At 48.1% G+C, this 19,827-nt stretch overlaps 1 protein-coding gene across 1 annotated transcript in view; it reads left to right on the top strand.

Moving 5' to 3' along the window:
- ASPM (assembly factor for spindle microtubules) overlaps nt 1-19,827 on the top strand; it is a 330,682-nt gene that overhangs the window by 61,187 nt on the left and 249,668 nt on the right. Inside the window, exons 3-4 of the mRNA XM_063940119.1 lie at nt 12,895-14,317; nt 14,767-14,859. Coding sequence (XP_063796189.1) covers nt 12,895-14,317; nt 14,767-14,859 — 1,516 coding nt within the window. The remainder of the gene's footprint in view (nt 1-12,894; nt 14,318-14,766; nt 14,860-19,827) is intronic.

The raw sequence follows: 19,827 nt of genomic DNA, 5'->3' as shown, positions 1-19,827 counted from the left end.
AAGAAAATAAGATTTTGCTTACCGGTAAATCTATTTCTCGTAGTCCGTAGTGGATGCTGGGCGCCCGTCCCAAGTGCGGACTTCTTCTGCAATACTTGTATATAGTTATTGCTGCAATAAGGGCTATGTTATTGTTGCATCAGGGTTGAACTGATGCTCTATTGTTGTTCATACTGTTAACTGGGTAAGTTTATCACAAGTTATACGGTGTGGCTGGTATGAGTCTTGCCCTGGATTTCCAAAATCCTTTCCTTGTACTGTCAGCTCTTCCGGGCACAGTTTCTCTAACTGAGGTCTGGAAAAGGGACATAGAGGGAGGAGCCAGAGCACACCAGAATCTAAATTCTTAAAGTGCCCATGTCTCCTGCGGAGCCCATCTATTCCCCATGGTCCTTACGGAGTCCCCAGCATCCACTACGGACTGCGAGAAATAGATTTACCGGTAAGTAAAATCTTATTTTTGTCCTGGGTCATACAGCGCTGGGGTGTGTGCTGGCATACTCTCTCTCTGTCTCTCCAAAGGGCCTGGTGGGGAAACTGTCTTCAGATAAGAGGTTCCCTGTGTGTGTGGTGTGTCGATACGCGTGTGTCGACATGTCTGTGGTAGAAGGCTCACCTAGAGAGGAGGGGGAGCGTATGAATGTGAGGTCTCCGTCGGCTGTGCCGACACCTGACTGGGTGGATATGTGTGTGATAGCCAGGCAGCGGCCGTGCCATCAGTGATTTTAAAAAAAGCATGGTCACGCCAGGCCATGTCCTCACATAAGCAAGCAGTTTATTCACAGTTCAGACAGGGTTATCACGACAGTAACATTTAACTCCTTGTTCTCCTCTCCAGCGCAATATTCATATGGGTTACATCAAGTTACATCTCCTTTCATTTGCTTCACGGGCAATAACAGCATTTACAGTGATGTGACATCATTACAGTACAGTACATACCAGCGCAGTCTCTGGGAATCAGTAGTGCGGCTTTCGCAAACTGAAATTCATTTTAGTGTGCTCTCCCCCATTCGCTAGGGGCTCTCTCTAAACGGGATCTCATGTACACGTTACTGGGGGCCTTCCGCCAAACGTGGTTCCTACCACTCGCCCAGCTCGTCATATCCCGCAGACTCACACCTCCCGTCCTGCTTCTTGGGTACCCCTGAAGGTCCTTTGTTCCTGGTTCCTTCCACTGTACTCTGCATACTGTGGCTCTCACACTGCACTCTCCATCTCTTGCTGAAGCTGCTGGCTCTCCTGTCACACTACAGATATGGGCTCTCCCTCTCTTCATAGCAACACCCACACGCTGCTCTTCTTTCCATCATGCCAGGGACTGTGGAGTGCCATTCTTGTTCCACAGTCCCCAGCCTGCGTTTCTCCTGGACACTTAGCCTGTGCCTTCCATCCTCAGTCCTCAGCTCACACTGCCCTGTCCTGTGCTTTGTTCCTTTTTCTAAAATCCCCCTGCACTTCCTGTCCTAACCCCCTACATGTGGCAGGGTCTGCAAGTAACTGCTGTTGGGGCCATAAAACTCCCCCACTCACTGATAAGAATTAAATGGCTTTTGGAACTTTCCAATATCTCTTGTCTCCTAACATTCCAGTATGCCACATGTGGAATGTTTTAAGTGCTAGTGTGAACTTATTGCACAAGAGATTAGACAAAGCTGAGGCTAAGGAACAGTCAGGGAGTGAACCCGTGTCTGTCCCTATGTCGCCGGGACCTTCAGGGTCTCAGAAGCGCTCACTATCCCAAATAGCAGACATTGATACCGACACGGATTCGGACTACAGTGTTGACTACGATGATGTAAAGTTACAGCCGAAAGTGGCTAAATGTATTCGATATATGATTATTGCAATGAAAGAAGTGTTGCATATCACAGAGGAACCGCCTGTCCCTGACACGAGGGTACACATGTATAAGGGGAAAAAGCCCTAAGTAACTTTTCCCTCCTCACATGAGTTGAACGAATTATGTGAAAAAGCTTGGGAATCTCCAGAAAAAAACTGCAGATTCCCAAAAGGATTCTTATGGCGTATCCTTTCCCGCCAACGGACAGGGTACGGTGGGAATCATCCCCTAAGGTGGACAAAGCGTTGACACGCTTGTCAAAAAAGATAGCGCTGCCATCACAAGATACGGCTACCCTCAAGGATCCTGCAGACCGCAAGCAGGAGATTACCTTGAAATCCATTTACACACATTCTGGTACATTACTCAGACCGGCAATTGCGTCGGCCTGGGTTTGTAGCGCGGTTGCAGCATGGATATATTCCTTATCGGCGGAGATTGAAACCCTAGATAAGGATACCATTTTATTGACCCTAGGCCATATAAAGGATGCTGTCTTATATATGAGGGATGCTCAGAGACATTAGTTTACTGGGTTCCAGAATAAACGCTATGTCAATCTCTGCTAGACGAGTTCTCTGGATCCGGCAGTGGACAGGTGATGCCAACTCAAAAAGACATATGGAGGTTTTACCTTACAAGGGGGAGGAATTGTTTGGGGAAGGTCTCTCGGACCTGGTCTCCACAGCTACGGCAGGTAAATCGAATTTTTCTCTAACGTCCTAGTGGATGCTGGGGACTCCATAAGGACCATGGGGAATAGACTGGCTCCGCAGGAGACTGGGCACTCTAAAGAAAGATTTAGTACTACCTGGTGTGCACTGGCTCCTCCCTCTATGCCCCTCCTCCCGACCTCAGTCAGAATCTGTGCCCGGCCAGAGCTGGGTGCTTTTAGTGAGCTCTCCTGAGCTTGCTAATAAGAAAGTATTTTAGTTAGGTTTTTTTATTTTCAGAGTGCTTCTGCTGGCAACATACTCTCTGCTACGTGGGACTGAGGGGAGAGAAGCAAACCTACTAACTGCGGCTAGGTTGCGCTTCTTAGGCTACTGGACACCATTAGCTCCAGAGGGTTCGAACACAGGATCTTAACCTTGGTCGTCCGTTCCCGGAGCCGCGCCGCCGTCCCCCTCGCAGAGTCAGAAGCCGGCAGAAGCAAGAAGACATCGAAATCGGCGGCAGAAGACTCCTGTCTTCACATGAGGTAGCGCACAGCACTGCAGCTGTGCGCCATTGCGCCCACACTACCCACACACTCCGGTCACTGTAGGGCGCAGGGGGGGGGGGGCGCCCTGGACAGCAATTAGGATACCTCTTGGCAAAAAGACGCATATATACAGCTGGGCACTGTATATATGTACGAGCCCCCGCCATTTTATTACACAGACCCGGGACAGAAGCCCGCCGCTGAGGGGGCGTGGCCTTCTTCCTCAGCACTAACCAGCGCCATTTTCTCTACACAGCTCAGCTGAGAGGAAGCTCCCCAGGCTCTCCCCTGCAGTATCAAGGTAGAAAAAGGGTAAAAAGAGAGGGGGGGCACATAAATTTAGGTGCAAATTATCATAAACAGCAGCTACTGGGTAAACACTAAGTTACTGTGTAATCCCTGGGTTATATAGCGCTGGGGTGTGTGCTGGCATACTCTCTGTCTGTCTCCCCAAAAGGCCTTGTGGGGTCCTGTCCTCAATTAGAGCATTCCCTGTGTGTGTGCGGTGTGTCTGTATGTTTGTGTCGACATGTTTGACGAGGACGGTTACGTGGAGGCAGAACAAGTGCAAGTGAATGTGGTGTCGGCGCCGACACCTGATTGGATGGATATGTGGAAGGTGTTAAATGATAACGTGAGCTCCTTGCATAAAAGGTTGGATAATCAGTCAGGGTCTCAACCTGTGTCTGATTCTATAGCTCAGAGGCCGTCATGGTCTCAAAAGCGCCCACTATCCCAGTTGGTTGACACAGATGTCGACACGGATTCTGACTCTGACGGATGCAGCCTAAAATGACTAAAGCCATCTGATACATGATTATAGCAATGAAGGATGTATTGCACATATCGGAGGAAAACCCTGTCCCTGACGAGGGTTTATATGTTTGGGGAGAAAAAGCAAGAAGTGACTTTTCCCCCTTCACATGAATTAAATGAGTTATGTGAAAAAGCGTGAGATTCCCCTGATAGGAAAGTACTGATTTCCGAAAGTTTACTTATGGCGTATCCATTCCCGCCAACGGATAGGTTACGCTGGGAATCCTCCCCGAGGGTAGACAAAGCATTGACGCGCTTAACTAAGAAGGTGGCCCTGCCGTCACAGGATACGGCTGCCCTAAAGGATCCTGTTGATAGGAAACAGGAAGGTATCCTGAAGTCTGTTTATACACATTCTGGTACTCTTCTGAGGCCAGCAATTGCTGCGGACTGGATGTGTAGTGCTGTAGCAGCATGGACAGATACTCTGTCTGAGGAGTTAGATACCCTGGACAGGGAGACTATTTTACTGACCCTAGGACATATCAAAGACGCTGTCCTATATATGCGGGATGCCCAGAGGAACATTTGCCTGCTGGGCTCTAGAATAAACGCAATGTCGATTTCTGCCAGAAGGCTCTTATGGACTCTGCAATGGACAGGTGATGCCGACTCTAAAAAACACATGGAGGTGTTGCCTTATAAGGGTGAGGAATTGTTTGGGGACGGTCTCTCGGACCTAGTTTCCACAGCTACGGCTGGGAAGTCAAATTTTTTGCCATATATTCCCTCACAGCCTAAGAAAGCACCGTATTACCAAATGCAGTCCTTTCGATCACAAAGAAGCAAGAAGGTCAGAGGTGCGTCCTTTCTTGCCAGAGGCAGGGGTAGAGGAAAGAAGCTGCACCATACAGCTAGTTCCCAGGAACAGAAGTCCTCCCCGGCTTCCACTAAATCTACCGCATGACGCTGGGGCTCCACAGGTGGAGCCAGGAGCGGTGGGGGCGCGTCTCCGAAATTTCAGCCACCAGTGGGTTCGCTCACAGGTGGATCCCTGGGCTATACAGATTGTGTCTCAGGGATACAAGCTGGAATTCGAAGTGATGCCCCCTCACCGTTACCTCAAATCGGCCCTGCCAGCTTCCCCCATGGAACGGGAAGTAGTGTTAGCGGCAATTCACAAGTTATATCTCCAGCAGGTGGTGGTAAAGGTTCCCCTCCTTCAACAGGGAAGGGGATACTATTCCACAATGTTTGTGGTACCGAAACCGGATGGTTCGGTCAGACCTATATTAAATTTAAAGTCCCTGAACATTTATCTGAAAAGATTCAAGTTCAAAATGGAATCGCTCAGAGTGGTCATTGCAAGCCTGGAAGAGGGGGATTTTATGGTGTCTCTGGACATCAAGGATGCGTACTTGCATGTCCCCATTTACCCACCTCATCAGGAATACCTCAGGTTTGTGGTACAGGACTGTCATTACCAATTCCAGTCGTTGCCGTTTGGCCTGTCAACGGCACCGAGAATATTTACCAAGGTGATGGCGGAAATGATGGTGCTCCTTCGGAAGCAAGGGGTTACAATTATCCCATACTTGGACGATCTTCTCATAAAGGCGAGGTCCAGGGAGCGATTGCTGATCAGCGTAGCACTCTCTCAGGAAGTGTTGCAACAGCACGGCTAGATTCTGAATATCCCAAAGTCGCAGCTGATTCCTACGACGCGTCTGCCCTTCCTGGGCATGATTCTGGACACAAACCAGAAAAAGGTGTTTCTCCCGAAGGAGAAGGCTCAGGAGCTCGTGACTCTGGTCAGAGGCCTCCTAAAACCAAAACAGGTATCTGTGCATCACTGCACGCGAGTCCTGGGAAAGATGGTGGCGTCATACGAAGCCATTCCCTTCGGCAGGTTCCATGCGAGGATCTTTCAGTGGGATCTGTTGGACAAGTGGTCCGGATCGCATCTTCAGATGCATCGGCTGATCACCCTGTCCCCCAGGGCCAGGGTGTCTCTTCTGTGGTGGCTGCAAAGTGCTCACCTCCTCGAGGGCCGCAGGTTCGGCATACAGGACTGGGTCCTGGTGACCACGGATGCAAGCCTCCGAGGATGGGGGGCAGTCACTCAAGGAAGAAACTTCCAGGGGCTATGGTCGAGTCAGGAGACTTGTCTGCACATCAATATCCTGGAACTAAGGGCCATATACAACGCCCTGAGTCAAGCGGAGCCTCTGCTTCGAAACCAACCAGTGCTGATTCAGTCAGACAACATCACTGCAGTGGCCCATGTAAACCGCCAAGGCGGCACAAGAAGCAGGGTGGCAATGGCAGAAGCCACCAGGATTCTTCGTTGGGCGGAGAATCACGTACTAGCACTGTCAGCAGTGTTCATTCCAGGAGTGGACAACTGGGAAGCAGACTTCCTCAGCAGGCACGACCTCCACCCGGGAGAGTGGGGACTGCATCAAGAAGTCTTCACGCAGATTGCAAATCGATGGGAACTGCCACAGGTGGACATGATGGCGTCCCGTCTCAACAAAAAGATATTGCGCCAGGTCAAGGGACCCTCAGGCGATAGCTGTGGACGCACTAGTAACACCGTGGGTGTTCCAGTCGGTCTATGTGTTTCCTCCTCTTCCTCTCATACCCAAGGTGCTGAGAATCGTAAGAAAAAGAGGAGTGAGAACAATACTCATTGTTCCAGATTGGCCAAGAAGGACTTGGTACCCGGAACTGCAAGAATTGCTCACAGAGGACCCATGGCCTCTGCCTCTCAGACAGGATCTGTTGCAACAGGGGCCCTGTCTGTTCCAAGACTTACCGCGGCTGCGTTTAACGGCATGGCGGTTGAACGCCGGATCCTAGCGGAAAAAGGCATTCCGGATGAAGTTATTCCTACGCTGATAAAGGCTAGGAAGGACGTGACAGCAAAGCATTATCACCGTATATGGCGAAAATATGTTGCTTGGTGTGAGGCCAGGAAGGCCCCTACAGAGGAATTCCAGCTGGGTCGATTCCTGCACTTCCTACAGTCAGGAGTGACTATGGGCCTAAAATTAGGTCCATAAAGGTCCAGATTTCGGCCCTATCCATTTTCTTCCAAAAAGAACTGGCTTCACTGCCTGAGGTTCAGACGTTTGTTAAGGGAGTGCTGCATATCCAGCCCCCTTTTGTGCCACCAGTGGCACCTTGGGATCTTAACGTGGTGTTGAGTTTCCTGAAATCCCACTGGTGTGAGCCACTTAAGACCGTGGAGCTAAAGTATCTCACGTGGAAAGTGGTCATGCTGTTGGCCTTAGCTTCGGCTAGGCGTGTGTCAGAATTGGCGGCTTTGTCATGTAAAAGCCCCTATCTGGTTTTCCATATGGATAGGGCAGAGTTGCGGACTCGTCCGCAATTTCTGCCGAAGGTGGTGTCATCCTTTCATTTGAACCAACCTATTGTGGTGCCTGCGGCTACTGGTGACTTGGAGGATTCCAAGTTGCTTGACGTAGTCCGGGCTTTGAAGATTTATGTGACCAGAACGGCTGGAGTCAGGAAGACTGACTCGCTGTTTGTCCTGTATGCATCCAACAAGCTGGGTACTCCTGCTTCAAAGCAAACTATTGCTCGCTGGATCTGTGGCACGATTCAGCAGGCTCATTCTGCGGCTGAATTGCCACATCCAAAATCAGTGAAAGCCCATTCCACAAGAAAGGTGGGCTCTTCTTGGGCGGCTGCCCGAGGGGTCTCTGCATTACAGCTTTGCCGTGCTGCTACTTGGTCGTGTTCAAACACATTTGCAAAGTTCTACAAGTTTGATACCCTGGCTGAGGAGGACCTTGAGTTTGCCCATTCGGTGCTGCAAAGTCATCCGCACTCTCCCGCCCGTTTGGGAGCTTTGGTATAATCCCCATGGTCCTTACGGAGTCCCCAGCATCCACTAGGACGTTAGAGAAAATAAGATTTTACTCACCGGTAAATCTATTTCTCGTAGTCCATAGTGGATGCTGGGCGCCCGTCCCAAGTGCGGACTTTCTGCAATACGTGTATATAGTGATTGCTTACTAAAGGGTTATGTTATGTGGCATCAGTTGAGTGATGCTTGTTTGTTGTTCATACTGTTAACTGGGTAAGTTTATCACGAGTTATACAGTGTGATTGGTGTGGTTGGTATGAGTCTTACCCTGGATTCCAAAATCCTTTCCTTGTAATGTCAGCTTTTCCGGGCACAGTTTCCTTAACTGAGGTCTGGAGGAGGGGCATAGAGGGAGGAGCCAGTGCACACCAGGTAGTACTAAATCTTTCTTTAGAGTGCCCAGTCTCCTGCGGAGCCCGTCTATTCCCCATGGTCCTTACGGAGTCCCCAGCATCCACTACGGACTACGAGAAATAGATTTACCTGTGAGTAAAATCTTATTTTTGCCTCACAACCTAAGAAAGCGCCACATTATCAAATGCAGTCCTTTCGTTCAAATAAAAGCAAAAGAGTGCGTGGATCGTCCTTTCTTGCCAGAGGTAAGGGCAGAGGTAAAAAGCTGCACAGCACAGCTAGTTCCCAGGAACAGAAATCCTCCCCAGCCTCTGCAAAATCCACCGCATGACGCTGGGGCTCCGCTGGGGGAGTCCGCCCCAGTGGGGGCACGTCTTCGACTTTTCAGCCACATCTGGGTTCACTCACAGGTGGATCCCTGGGCAATAGAAATTGTTTCTCAGGGATACAAGCTGGAATTCGAAGAGGTGCCTCCTCGCCGGTTTTTCAAATCTGCTCTACCGACTTCTCCCCTGGAAAGGGAGATAGTGTTATATGCTATTCACAAATTGTGTCTTCAACAAGTGGTGGTCGAAGTTCCCCTACTTCAGAGAGGGAAGGGATACTACTCCACCCTGTTTGTAGTTCCGAAACCGGACTGTTCGGTCAGACCCATATTGAATTTAAAATCCCTGAACCTATAATTAAAACGGTTCAAATCAAAATGGAATCGCTCAGAGCGGTCATCGCCAGCCTGGAAGGGGGGGGATTTTCTGCTATCCCTGGACATAAAGGATGCATAGCTTCATGTTCCCATATATCCACCTCATCAGGCGTACCTGAGATTTGCGGTACAGGATTGTCATTACCAATTTCAGACGTTGCCGTTTGGGCTTTCCACGGCCCCGAGGATTTTAACAAAGGTAATGGCGGAAATGATGGTGCTCCTGCGCAAGCAGGGTCTCACAATTATCCCGTACTTGGACGATCTCCTCATAAAAGCGAGATCGCGAGAGAAGTTACTGAACAGTGTGTCACTTTCAGTGAAGGTGTTACAGCAACACGGCTGGATTCTCAATATCCCGAAGTCTCAGCTGGTTCCTACGACTCGTCTGAGCTTCTTGGGCATGGTTCTGGACACAGACCAGAAAAAGGTTTTTCTCCCGATAGAAAAAGCTCAGGAACTCATGATTCTAGTCAAGAACCTATTGAAGCCAAAACAAGTGTGTGTGCATCATTGCACTCAAGTCCTGGGAAAAATGGTGGCAACATACGAGGCCACTCCCTTCGGCAGGTTCCATGCAAGGACTTTCTAATGGGACCTATTGGACAAGTGGTCCTGATCACATCTACAAATTCATCAGCGGATCACCCTGTCCCCCAGGGCCAGGGTATCTCTCCTGTGGTGGCTGCAGAGTGCTCACCTTTTGGAGGGACGCAGGTTCGGCATTCAGGATTGGATCCTGGTGACCACGGACGCGAGCCTCAGAGGGTGGAGAGCAGTCACAAGGGGAAGAAACTTCCAAGGACTCTGGACAAGTCAAGAGACTTGTCTTCACATCAACATCCTGGAACTGAGGGCCATATACAACGCCCTAGATCAGGCGGAGAACTTACTTCGCGACCAACCAGTTCTGATCCAGTCAGACATCACCGCAGTGGCTCATGTAAACCACCAAGGCGGCACAAGGAGCAGGGTGACAATGGCGGAAGCCACCAAGATTCTTTGCTGGGCGGAAAATCATGTAAGCGCACTGTCAGCTGTGTTCATTCCGGGAGTGGACAACTGGGAAGCAGACTTCCTCAGCAGACACTACCTGCATCCAGGGGAGTGGGGACTTCATCGGGAAGTCTTCGCACAGATTGCAAGTCAGTGGGGACTGCCCCAGACATGATGGCATCCCGTCTCAACAAAAAGCTACAGAGGTATTGCGCCAGATCAAAAGATCCTCAGGCGGTAGCAGTAGACGCCCTAGTGACACCGTGGGCATTCCAGTCGGTTTATGTGTTTCCTCCTCTTCCTCTCATACCCAAGGTATTGAGAATAACAAGAAAAAGAGGAGTGCGAACAATTCTCATTGTTCCAGATTGGCCAAGAAGGACCTGGTATCCGGATCTGCTGGGTATGCTCTCAGAAGATCAGTGGCCTCTTCCTCTACGACAGGACCTGTTACAACAGGGGCCATGTCTGTTCCAAGACTTACCGCTGCTGCGTTTGACGGCATGGCGGTTGAACGCCGGATCCTAGCGGAAAAAGGAATTCCGGATGAGGTCATTCCTACGCTGATAAAGGCTAGGAAGGACGTGACATCTAAACATTATCACCAATATGGCGTAAATATGTTTCTTGGTGTGAGGCCAGGAATGCTCCTACGGAAGAATTCCATCTAGGCCGTTTTCTTCACTTCCTACAAACTGGAGTGAATTTGGGCCTAAAATTAGGCTCCATTAAAGTTAAGATTTCGGCCTTATCCATTTTCTTTCAAATGGAATTGGCCTCTTTACTTGAAGTACAGACTTTTGTGAAGGGAGTACTGCATATTCAGCCTCCTTTTGTACCTCCGGTGGCGCCTTGGGACGTTAACGTGGTGTTAAGTTTCCTTAAGTCTCATTGGTTTGAACCACTTAAAACAGTGGAGTTGAAATATCTCACTTGGAAGGTGGTCATGTTGTTAGCCTTGGCTTCGGCTAGGTGAGTTTCGGAATTGGCGGCTTTATCACATAAAAGCCCCTATCTGGTTTTCCATATGGATAGAGCGGAATTGCGGACCCGTCCTCAATTCCTACCGAAGGTGGTCTCATCCTTTCATATGAACCAACCTATTGTCGTGCCTGTGGCTACACGTGACTTGGAGGATTCCGAGTCCCTGAATGTGGTCAAGGCTTTTTGAAAATTTACGTGGCCAGAACGGCTAGGATCAGAAAAACAGAAGCACTGTTTGTCCTGTATGTAGCCAACAAGGTTGGCGGCCCTGCTTCAAAGCAGACTATTGCTCGCTGGATCTGTAACACGATTCAGCAGGCGCATTCTACGGCAGGATTGCCGTTACTGAAATCGGTTAAGGCCCATTCCACTAGGAAGGTGGGCTCGTCTTGGGCGGCTGCCCGAGGGGTCTCGGCACTACAGCTGTGCCGAGCTGCTACTTGGTCGGGGTCAAACACCTTTGCAAAGTTCTATAAGTTTGATACCCTGGCTGAGGAGGACCTTGTGTTTGCTCAATCGGTGCTGCAGAGTCATCCGCACTCTCCCGCCCGTTTGGGAGCTTTGGTATAATCCCCATGGTCCTTACGGAGTCCCCAGCATCCTCTAGGACATTAGAGAAAATAAGATTTTAAACCTACTGGTAAATCTTTTTCTCGTAGTCCGTAGAGGATGCTGGGCGCCCGTCCCAAGTGCGGACTACTTCTGCGAGACTTGTATATAGTTTTGCTTACATAAGGTTATGTTATAGTTCCATCAGGTTGGACTGATGCTACGTTATTTTTTCATACTGTTAACTGTTTACTTGATACACAATTTATACGGTGTGATTGGTGTGGCTGGTATGAATCTTGCCCTTGGATTAATAAAAATCCTTTCCTCGTACTATCCATCTCCTCTGGGCACAGTTTCTCTAACTGAGGTCTAGAGGAGGGGCATAGAGGGAGGAGCCAGTGCACACCCAAACCTAAAGTCTTTCTTAAAGTGCCCATGTCTCCTGCGGAGCCAGTCTATTCCCATGGTCCTTACGGAGTCCCCAGCATCCTCTACGGACTACGAGAAAAAGATTTACCGGTAGGTTTAAAATCTTATTTTTAATTACCTACCGGTAAATCCTTTTCTCATAGTCCGTAGAGGATACTGGGCGCCCGCCCGGTGCTTCGTTTCTACACTGTTACTTGGTTAAAGTATTGTTATTGTTGCTGTTCCTATTCAAGTTGGGTTAGCTTGGCTTTCCTCTTGTTTGTGTGTGCTGGTTCGAATCTTACCACTGTTCAGTTGAATCTTTCTCTCGAAGTATGTCCGTCTCCTCGGGCACAGTTTCTAGACTGAGTCTGGTTGGAGGGGCATAGAGGGAGGAGCCAGCCCACACTATTAATTTCTTAAAGTGCTTATGGCTCCTAGTGACCCATCTATACCCCACGGTACTAATGTGTACCCCAGTATCCTCTACGGACTACGAGAAAAGGATTACCGGTAGGTAATTATTCCCTCAAATTTCTACAAACAATACCCCATAATGTCAACGTGAAAAGTTTGAGATTTTTGCAAATTTATTTAAGAAATCACATGTACATAAGTAATCACAGCCTTCGCTATGAAGCTCAAGGTGGAGCTCAGGTGCATCCTGTTTCTACTGATCATCCACCGACTTAGTAGAGTGGGCTTGTACTTTAGGAACCGGCAAGCCTGCTGGATAGACTGCTTTGAAGCAGGTCACCCAATTTTCTTGGGATCATAGAGAACAAACAGCGAGTCCAATTTTCTGTGACTAGCTGTCTTCTTCACGTAGATCCTCAAAGCCCTCACACCACATCCAGGGAATTAGGGGTAACAGTCTTCCACGTAAGAAGCTTAATGTCAACCTCCTGTAAAGGTTCAAACCAGTCCGAATGCAGAAAACGCAACACCACGTTTAGATCCCAAGGTGTCGTGAGAGGCTCAAAGGGCGGTTGGATGTGAAGAACACCCTTCAAGAACATCTGAACCTCAGGAAGGTTGCAAACCCCGCTTTTTTGGGGATTTTAGTCCCTCACTAACTTTGCTATACTTGTTAGTCATTTTTTTTTTCTTAAAATTTCAGTGTGTTTAGTTTGTGTATGATTTTTAACAATTAGATTGTTTTTACGTTTATAATGTGACAAATATTCTATACATTGCAGAGAACCCGTTGGAATGCAGCAAAAAAGAAACATTCTCCAGTGGGAGGAAAAAAGGTTTCTGGACCGAAAATGAAAGATCATTGCTTGACAGGTGTAAAAAGCAAAACATTCAGTGTGACTCAAAAAAGTGGGTTTGAGAGATTGGAGACAGCAAGGGGCCCTCTACAACCATGTGAAAATCTTTCCAAGCTAGTTCCTAGTACATCCCATGTAAGGGAACCTAGACTGAGTACAGAAAATAGATTGCCTACTATCTTTGTCAGTCCACATGCTAATGAATTACAGGATGTCAACCTGGGATCACTAAGGAGGTCAAAGACCTACCCTGTTTTGTGCACCACTGAGGATACAACTTGTATACGGACAAACATTGTTATTGATGAAGAATGGACTTTAACAGAACATATGGTAAATAAAATATCCATATCACCAATAAACCCAGTGCATTGTCAAGAACAACATTTGAATCCTATGCCAAGCATCATTAATGACTTGATAACTTACTCTCCATTGTCTCCTGATGAATTTTATAAAGCAGAGCTTGCTATCAAACATGATGATTCAGAACAATCCTGCTTCTTTCAGCAGTCTTCACATGAACGTTGCACAAATGTGACCACCACAACTCAGACACCACCACTGATTTTGTCCACACCACGGAGAATAACTTTAAGCCCAGATTCATTTGTAAATGACATTTATATCTCTGATAAACACTTAAATGCAGCTCCCCATACTCCAATTTTGTCACCAGATCAGTTTGTGAAAGAGAATTATCTTACGCCTTACTCATTAGTGTTTAATAATTTGCCCGAAAATAGTATTGCGTCTAAATCTCCAGTAGTTGAAGTTAAGACAATGCAGTTTGTAAGTGAATGTGTAGACAAAGTACTATCTGATAAGCCATTGGAGGATCCAGAGCTGGTGAGTTCTAGGCTAACCTATTGTGTGAAAAAGAAGCAAGAGAGACTTGTTAATTTGCCAGTGGCTGATGACTGCCCTGTCACCAAGGGTCCTGTGAAACCCTTCATAGTCTCAGCTACTGTTACAAAAGTAAAGGCTGGAGGTGGCAATGAACTAAAAAATCGACCCCAGCTGAAGTCCCGTAGGCGTTTGAGGAACATTGAATTGGAGGGCAATGTAGTTTCTCCGCGGGTATCTCAAGCCTTACCTGTGATAAATGTTGCAGATTTGCCAGTTATAAGTGTATCAGTGACTTCGAGCTGTTCAGACTCATCTGTGAAGGTGTCTCCTGCCAAGTCCATCTGTGGTCACAAAAGGAAAAGTGAAGAGATTTCTAATGGTGCTGCTGTGACATCCAGTGAGTCTTTGAATGTTGCCAGTCGAGCAAAGAGGTCTTTTCTCCCCAAACCATCTCTATCACAAGATGTAAACGAGCAAGAACCTCCGCGAGCCAGAGAAGGTAAGGCTCCACGTATAACCTTCTAGTGACTGCTGTATTATTCTCTTTTTACATCTGTTTTGTTTATGGAAAGATACATTAAATAATATTGGGGTAAAATAACTTACTGTAGTCAGTCAGGAATCACTGTTATAGATGGCAGCTTTATTTAAGCTAACCAACTGTATTTCATCCTGCTGCAAAGACCATTTCAATAAGACTATTTGTCACTTGCAGTAACACAGCAGAGATGCATTTCTCCAAATTAAGAATGGGAATAGAGAGTTCTCTGACATGAAAATAATGAAATGCAGTGTTCGTTACTCTGCCCTGTGCTAATTTGTTAATATAAATGTCAAATATGGCCACATGTGGAGTACTTTTGTACATGACTTCCATTGCAGTGTTACAGTTAGGCTGGGTTACAGATGCAACTCTTTCTTATAATATGACATCTTTGTATTTTTCAGTGTCTTTGCCATTGAAAGCTGCTGGGGAAATCCATAAACTGAAAATTGAAACCATCAAAGCAAAACCCACCTTTGTAAAATCTCACCAGACAGGTATATAACATTTTTTATTTTTTTGTCTTGGTTTCTGTAACGTCCTAGTGGATGCTGGGGACTCCGTAAGGACCATGGGGAATAGACGGGCTCCGCAGGAGACAGGGCACTCTAAGAAAGAATTTGGATACTGGTGTGCTCTGGCTCCTCCCTCTATGTCCCTCCTCCAGACCTCAGTTTGAATCTGTGCCCGGACGAGCTGGGTGCTGTTTAGTGAGCTCTCCTGAGCTTGCTATAAGAAAGTATTTTGTTAGGTTTTTTATTTTCAGGGAGATCTGCTGGCAACAGACTCTCTGCTACGTGGGACTGAGGGGAGAGAAGCAGCCCTACTCTCTGCAGATAGGTCCTGCTTCTTAGGCTACTGGACACTATTAGCTCCAGAGGGATCGTACACAGGATCTCACCCTTTGACGTCCGATCCCGGAGCCGCGCCGCCGTCCCCTTCGCAGAGCCGGAAGACAGAAGCCGGGTGAAAGAAGCAAGAAGACTTCGAAATCGGCGGCAGAAGACTCCAGTCTTCAAACTGAGGTAGCGCACAGCACTGCAGCTGTGCGCCATTGCTCCCACACTACACCCACATACTCCGGTCACTGTAGGGTGCAGTGCGCAGGGGGGGGGGGGGCCCTGGGCAGCAATTAGAGACCTCTTTGGCAAAAGTTTGCATATATACAGTTGGGCACTATATATATATATATATATGTATGAGCCCCCGCCAAAAAATTGTACATTAAAGCGGGACAGAAGCCCGCCGTCGAGGGGGCGGGGCTTCTTCCTCAGCACTCACCAGCGCCATGTTTTTCTCCACAGCACCGCTGAGAGGAAGCTCCCCAGGCTCTTCCCTGCAGTTACACGGTAGAAGAGGGTAAAAAGAGAGGGGGGGCACATAATTAGGCGCAAAAATCAATATAAACTAGTGATGAGCGGATTCGGTTTTACTCGGTTTTACTCGGTTCTCAAAACGGCATATTATTGGCTCACGGATGTCACGTGTTTTGGATAGCCAATAAGATGCCGTTTTGAGAACCGAGTAAAACCGAGTAAAACCGAACCTCGCTCATCACTAATATAAACATTAAGTTACTGTGTTATTCCTGGGTTAATAGCGCTGGGGTGTGTGCTGGCATACTTTCTCTCTGTCTCTCCAAAGGGCCTTATGGGGGAATTGTCTTCAGATGAGCATTCCCTCATTCTGTCGACTTGTCTGAGGTAAAAGGCTCCCCTAAGGAGGAGATGGAGCAAATGTGTGTGTGAGGGTGTCTCCTTCGACAGCGCCGACACCTGTTTGGATGTGTGTAATTAAGTGCTAAGGTGAATTTATTGCACAAAAGATTAGAGAACAGACAGGGAATCTACCAATGTCTGTCCCTATGTCGCAGAGACCTTCAGAGTCTCTCAATGATCACTATCCAAAATAATAGACACTGATATCGACACGGAATCTGACTCCAGTGTCGACTACGATAATGCAAAGTTACAGCCAAAATGGCAGAAAAGTATTCAATATATGATTATTGTAATAAAAGATGATTTGCATATCACTGATGACTCATCTGTCCCTGACACAAGGGTACACATGTTTAAGGGGAAGAAAGCTGAGGTAAATTTCCCTCCCCTCATGAGGAAAAAGAGCGGGAATCTCCAGACAAGAGACTGCAGGTTCCCACAAAGAAGTCTCAGGGAGTATCCTTTCCCTACTAGGGCCAGGATACGATGGGAATCTTCCCCTAGGGTGTCATGTTTGCCCAAAAGGTAGCCCTGATGTAACAGCTATCCTCAGGGATCCTGCAGATAGCGTGCACATTCTGGTACACTACTCGGACCGGCGTTTGTGTCGGCATGGGTTTATAGCGCTGTAGCAGCGTGGACAGGTACCTTATCAGCAGAGATTGAGACCCTAGTATGTGTGTATGTATGTATGTATATGTATATATATATATATATATATATATATATATATATATATATATATATATATATATATATATATATATAAACAAGCCCAAAGAGACATTAGTCTACTGGGTTCTAGAGTCAAAGCTATGTCGATTTCTGCTTGACGTGTCCTGTAGAATATGCAATGGACAGGTGATGCCGACCTAAGAGGCATATGGAAAGCTGAGGATTGTGTAGAGAAGGGTTCTCGGACCTGGTCTCCATTGCTATAGCTGGTAATTCTGATATTTTGCCTTATATTCCTGCACAGCCTAGGAAAGCACAACATTATCAAATGCAGCCTTTCGAACACAAAGAAACAAGAAAGTCCGAGGTGCGTCCTTTCTTGCCAGAGGCAGGGGCAGAGGAAAGAAGCTGCACAACACAGCTAGTTCCCAGGAACAGAAGTCCTCCCCGGCCTCTACAAAATCCACTGCATGTCGCTGGGGCTCCACAGGCGGAGCTAGGCCCGGTGGGGGCACGCCTTCGTAAGTTCAGCCACAAGTTGGTTCACTCCCTGTTGGATCCCTGGGCAATAGATATTGTGTCTCAGGGATACAAGCTGGACTTTGAGGAGATGCCCCCTCACCGACGGCCCTGCCGGCTTCCCCTCACGAGAGGGAAATTGTGTTAACTGCAATTCACAAATTGTATCTTCAACAGGTGGTGGTCAAGGTTCCCCTCCTTCAACAAGTAGGGGGTTATTATTCGACCATGTTGTAGTCCCGAAACCGGACGGTTCGGTCAGACCCATATTGAATTAAAATCCCTGAACATATACCTGAAAAGGTTCAAGTTCAAGATGGAATCGCTAAGAGCGGTCATCGCAAGCCTGAAAGGGGGAGATATTATGGTGTCTCTGGACATAAAGGATGCATACCTTCATGTCCCCATTTATCCACCTCATCAGGCGTACCTCAGAATTGCGGTACGGGATTGTCATTACCAATTTCAGACGTTGCCGTTTGATCTCTCCACGGCCCCGAGAATATTCACCAAGGTAATGGCGGAAATGATGGTGCTCCTGCGGAAGCAAGGTGTCACTATTATCCCGTACTTGGACGATCTCCTCATAAAAGCAAGATCAAGAGAGCAGTTGCTGAACAGCGTATCACTTTCTCTGGAAGTGTAACGGCAACACGGCTGGATTCTATATATTCCAAAGTCGCAGTTGGTTCCTACAGCTCATCTGCCTCTCCTAGGCATGATCCTAGACACAGACCAGAAAAGGGTTTATCTCCCGATAGACAGATCTCAGGAGCTCATGACACTGGTCAGGAATCTATTAAAACCAAAACAGGTGTCAGTGCATCACTGCACTCGAGTCCTGGGAAGGATGGTGGCATCATACGAGGCCATTCCCTTCAGCAGGTTCCATGCGAGAACCTTCCAATGGGACTTACTGGACAAGTGGTCCGGATCACATCTTCAGATGCATCGGTTAATCGCCCTGTCCCCCTGGGCAAGGGTGTCACTCCTGTGGTGGCTGCAGAGTTCTCACCTTCTAGAGGGACGCAGATTTGGCATTCAGGACTGGGTCCTGGTGACCACTGATGCAAGCCTCCGAGGGTGGGGGGCAGTCACACAGGGAAGAAATTTCCAAGGTCTGGGGTCAAGTCAGCAGACTTGCCTTCACATCAATATCCTGGAACTAAGGGCCATATACAACGCCCTACGTCAAGCGGAGACCCTGTTTCGCGACCAATCGGTGCTGATTCAGTCAGACAACATCACCGCAGTGGCTCATGTAAACCGCCAAGGCGGCACAAGGAGCAGGGTGGCGATGGCGGAAGCTACCAGAATTCTTTGCTGGGCGGAGAATCGCGTAAGAGCACTTTCAGCAGTGTTCATTCCGGGAGTGGACAACTGGGAAGCAGACTTCCTCAGCAGACATGACCTCCACCCGGGAGAGTGGGGACTTCATCAAGAAGTCTTCACGCAGGTTGCAAGTCGGTGGGAACTGCCACAGGTGGACATGATGGCATCCCGCCTCAACAAAAAGCTACAGAGGTATTGCGCCAGGTCAAGAGACCCTCAGGCGATAGCTGTAGATGCACTAGTGACACCGTGGGTGTTCCAGTCGGTTTATGTATTCCCTCCTCTTCCTCTCATACCCAAGGTGCTGAGAATCATAAGGAAAAGAGGAGTGAGAGCAATACTCATTGTTCCGGATTGGCCAAGAAGGACTTGGTATCCAGATCTGCAAGAAATGCTCACAGAGGACCTATGGCCTCTGCCTCTAAGACGGGACTTGTTGCAACAGGGGCCCTGTCTGTTCCAAGACTTACCGCGGCTGCATTTGACGACATGGCGGTTGAACGCCGGAAGGTGGTCAGGTGGAAGGTGGTCATGCCATTAGCCTTGGCTTCGGCTAGGCGTGTGTCAGAATTAGCGGCTTTGTCACATAAAAGCCCCTATCTGGTTTTCCATATGGACAGAGCAGAATTGCGGACCCGTCCACAATTCCTGCCAAAAGTGGTGTCATCTTTTCATATGAACCAACCTATTGTGGTGCCTGTGGCTACTCGTGACTTGGAGGATTCCGAGTTACTAGATGTGGTCAGGGCTTTGAAGGTTTATGTAGCCAGAACGGCTAGAGTCAGGAAAACTGAGTCGCTGTTTATCCTGTATGCATCCAACAAGCTGGGTGCTCCTGCTTCAAAGCAAACTATTGCTCGCTGGATCTGTAACACGATTCAGCAGGCTCATTCTGCGGCTGGATTGCAGCTGCCAAAATCAGTTAAAGCCCATTCCACAAGGAAGGTGGGCTCTTCTTGGGCGGCTGCCCGAGGGGTCTCGGCATTACAACTTGGTCAGGTTCGAACACTTTTTTGCAAAGTTTTACAAGTTTGATACCCTGGCTGAGGAGGACCTTGTGTTTGCTCATTCGGTGCTGCAGAGTCATCCGCACTCTCCCGCCCATTTGGGAGCTTTGGTATAATCCCCATGGTCCTTACGGAGTCCCCAGCATCCACTAGGACGTTAGAGAAAATAAGATTTTACTTAACGGTAAATCTATTCCTCGTAGTCCCGTAG

The sequence above is a fragment of the Pseudophryne corroboree genome, chromosome 9, assembly GCF_028390025.1.
Source record: "Pseudophryne corroboree isolate aPseCor3 chromosome 9, aPseCor3.hap2, whole genome shotgun sequence".
Classification (NCBI taxonomy): domain Eukaryota; kingdom Metazoa; phylum Chordata; class Amphibia; order Anura; family Myobatrachidae; genus Pseudophryne; species Pseudophryne corroboree.
Note: the sequence above shows the minus strand (reverse complement) of the source record. Positions and strands in the feature narration are given on the sequence as shown.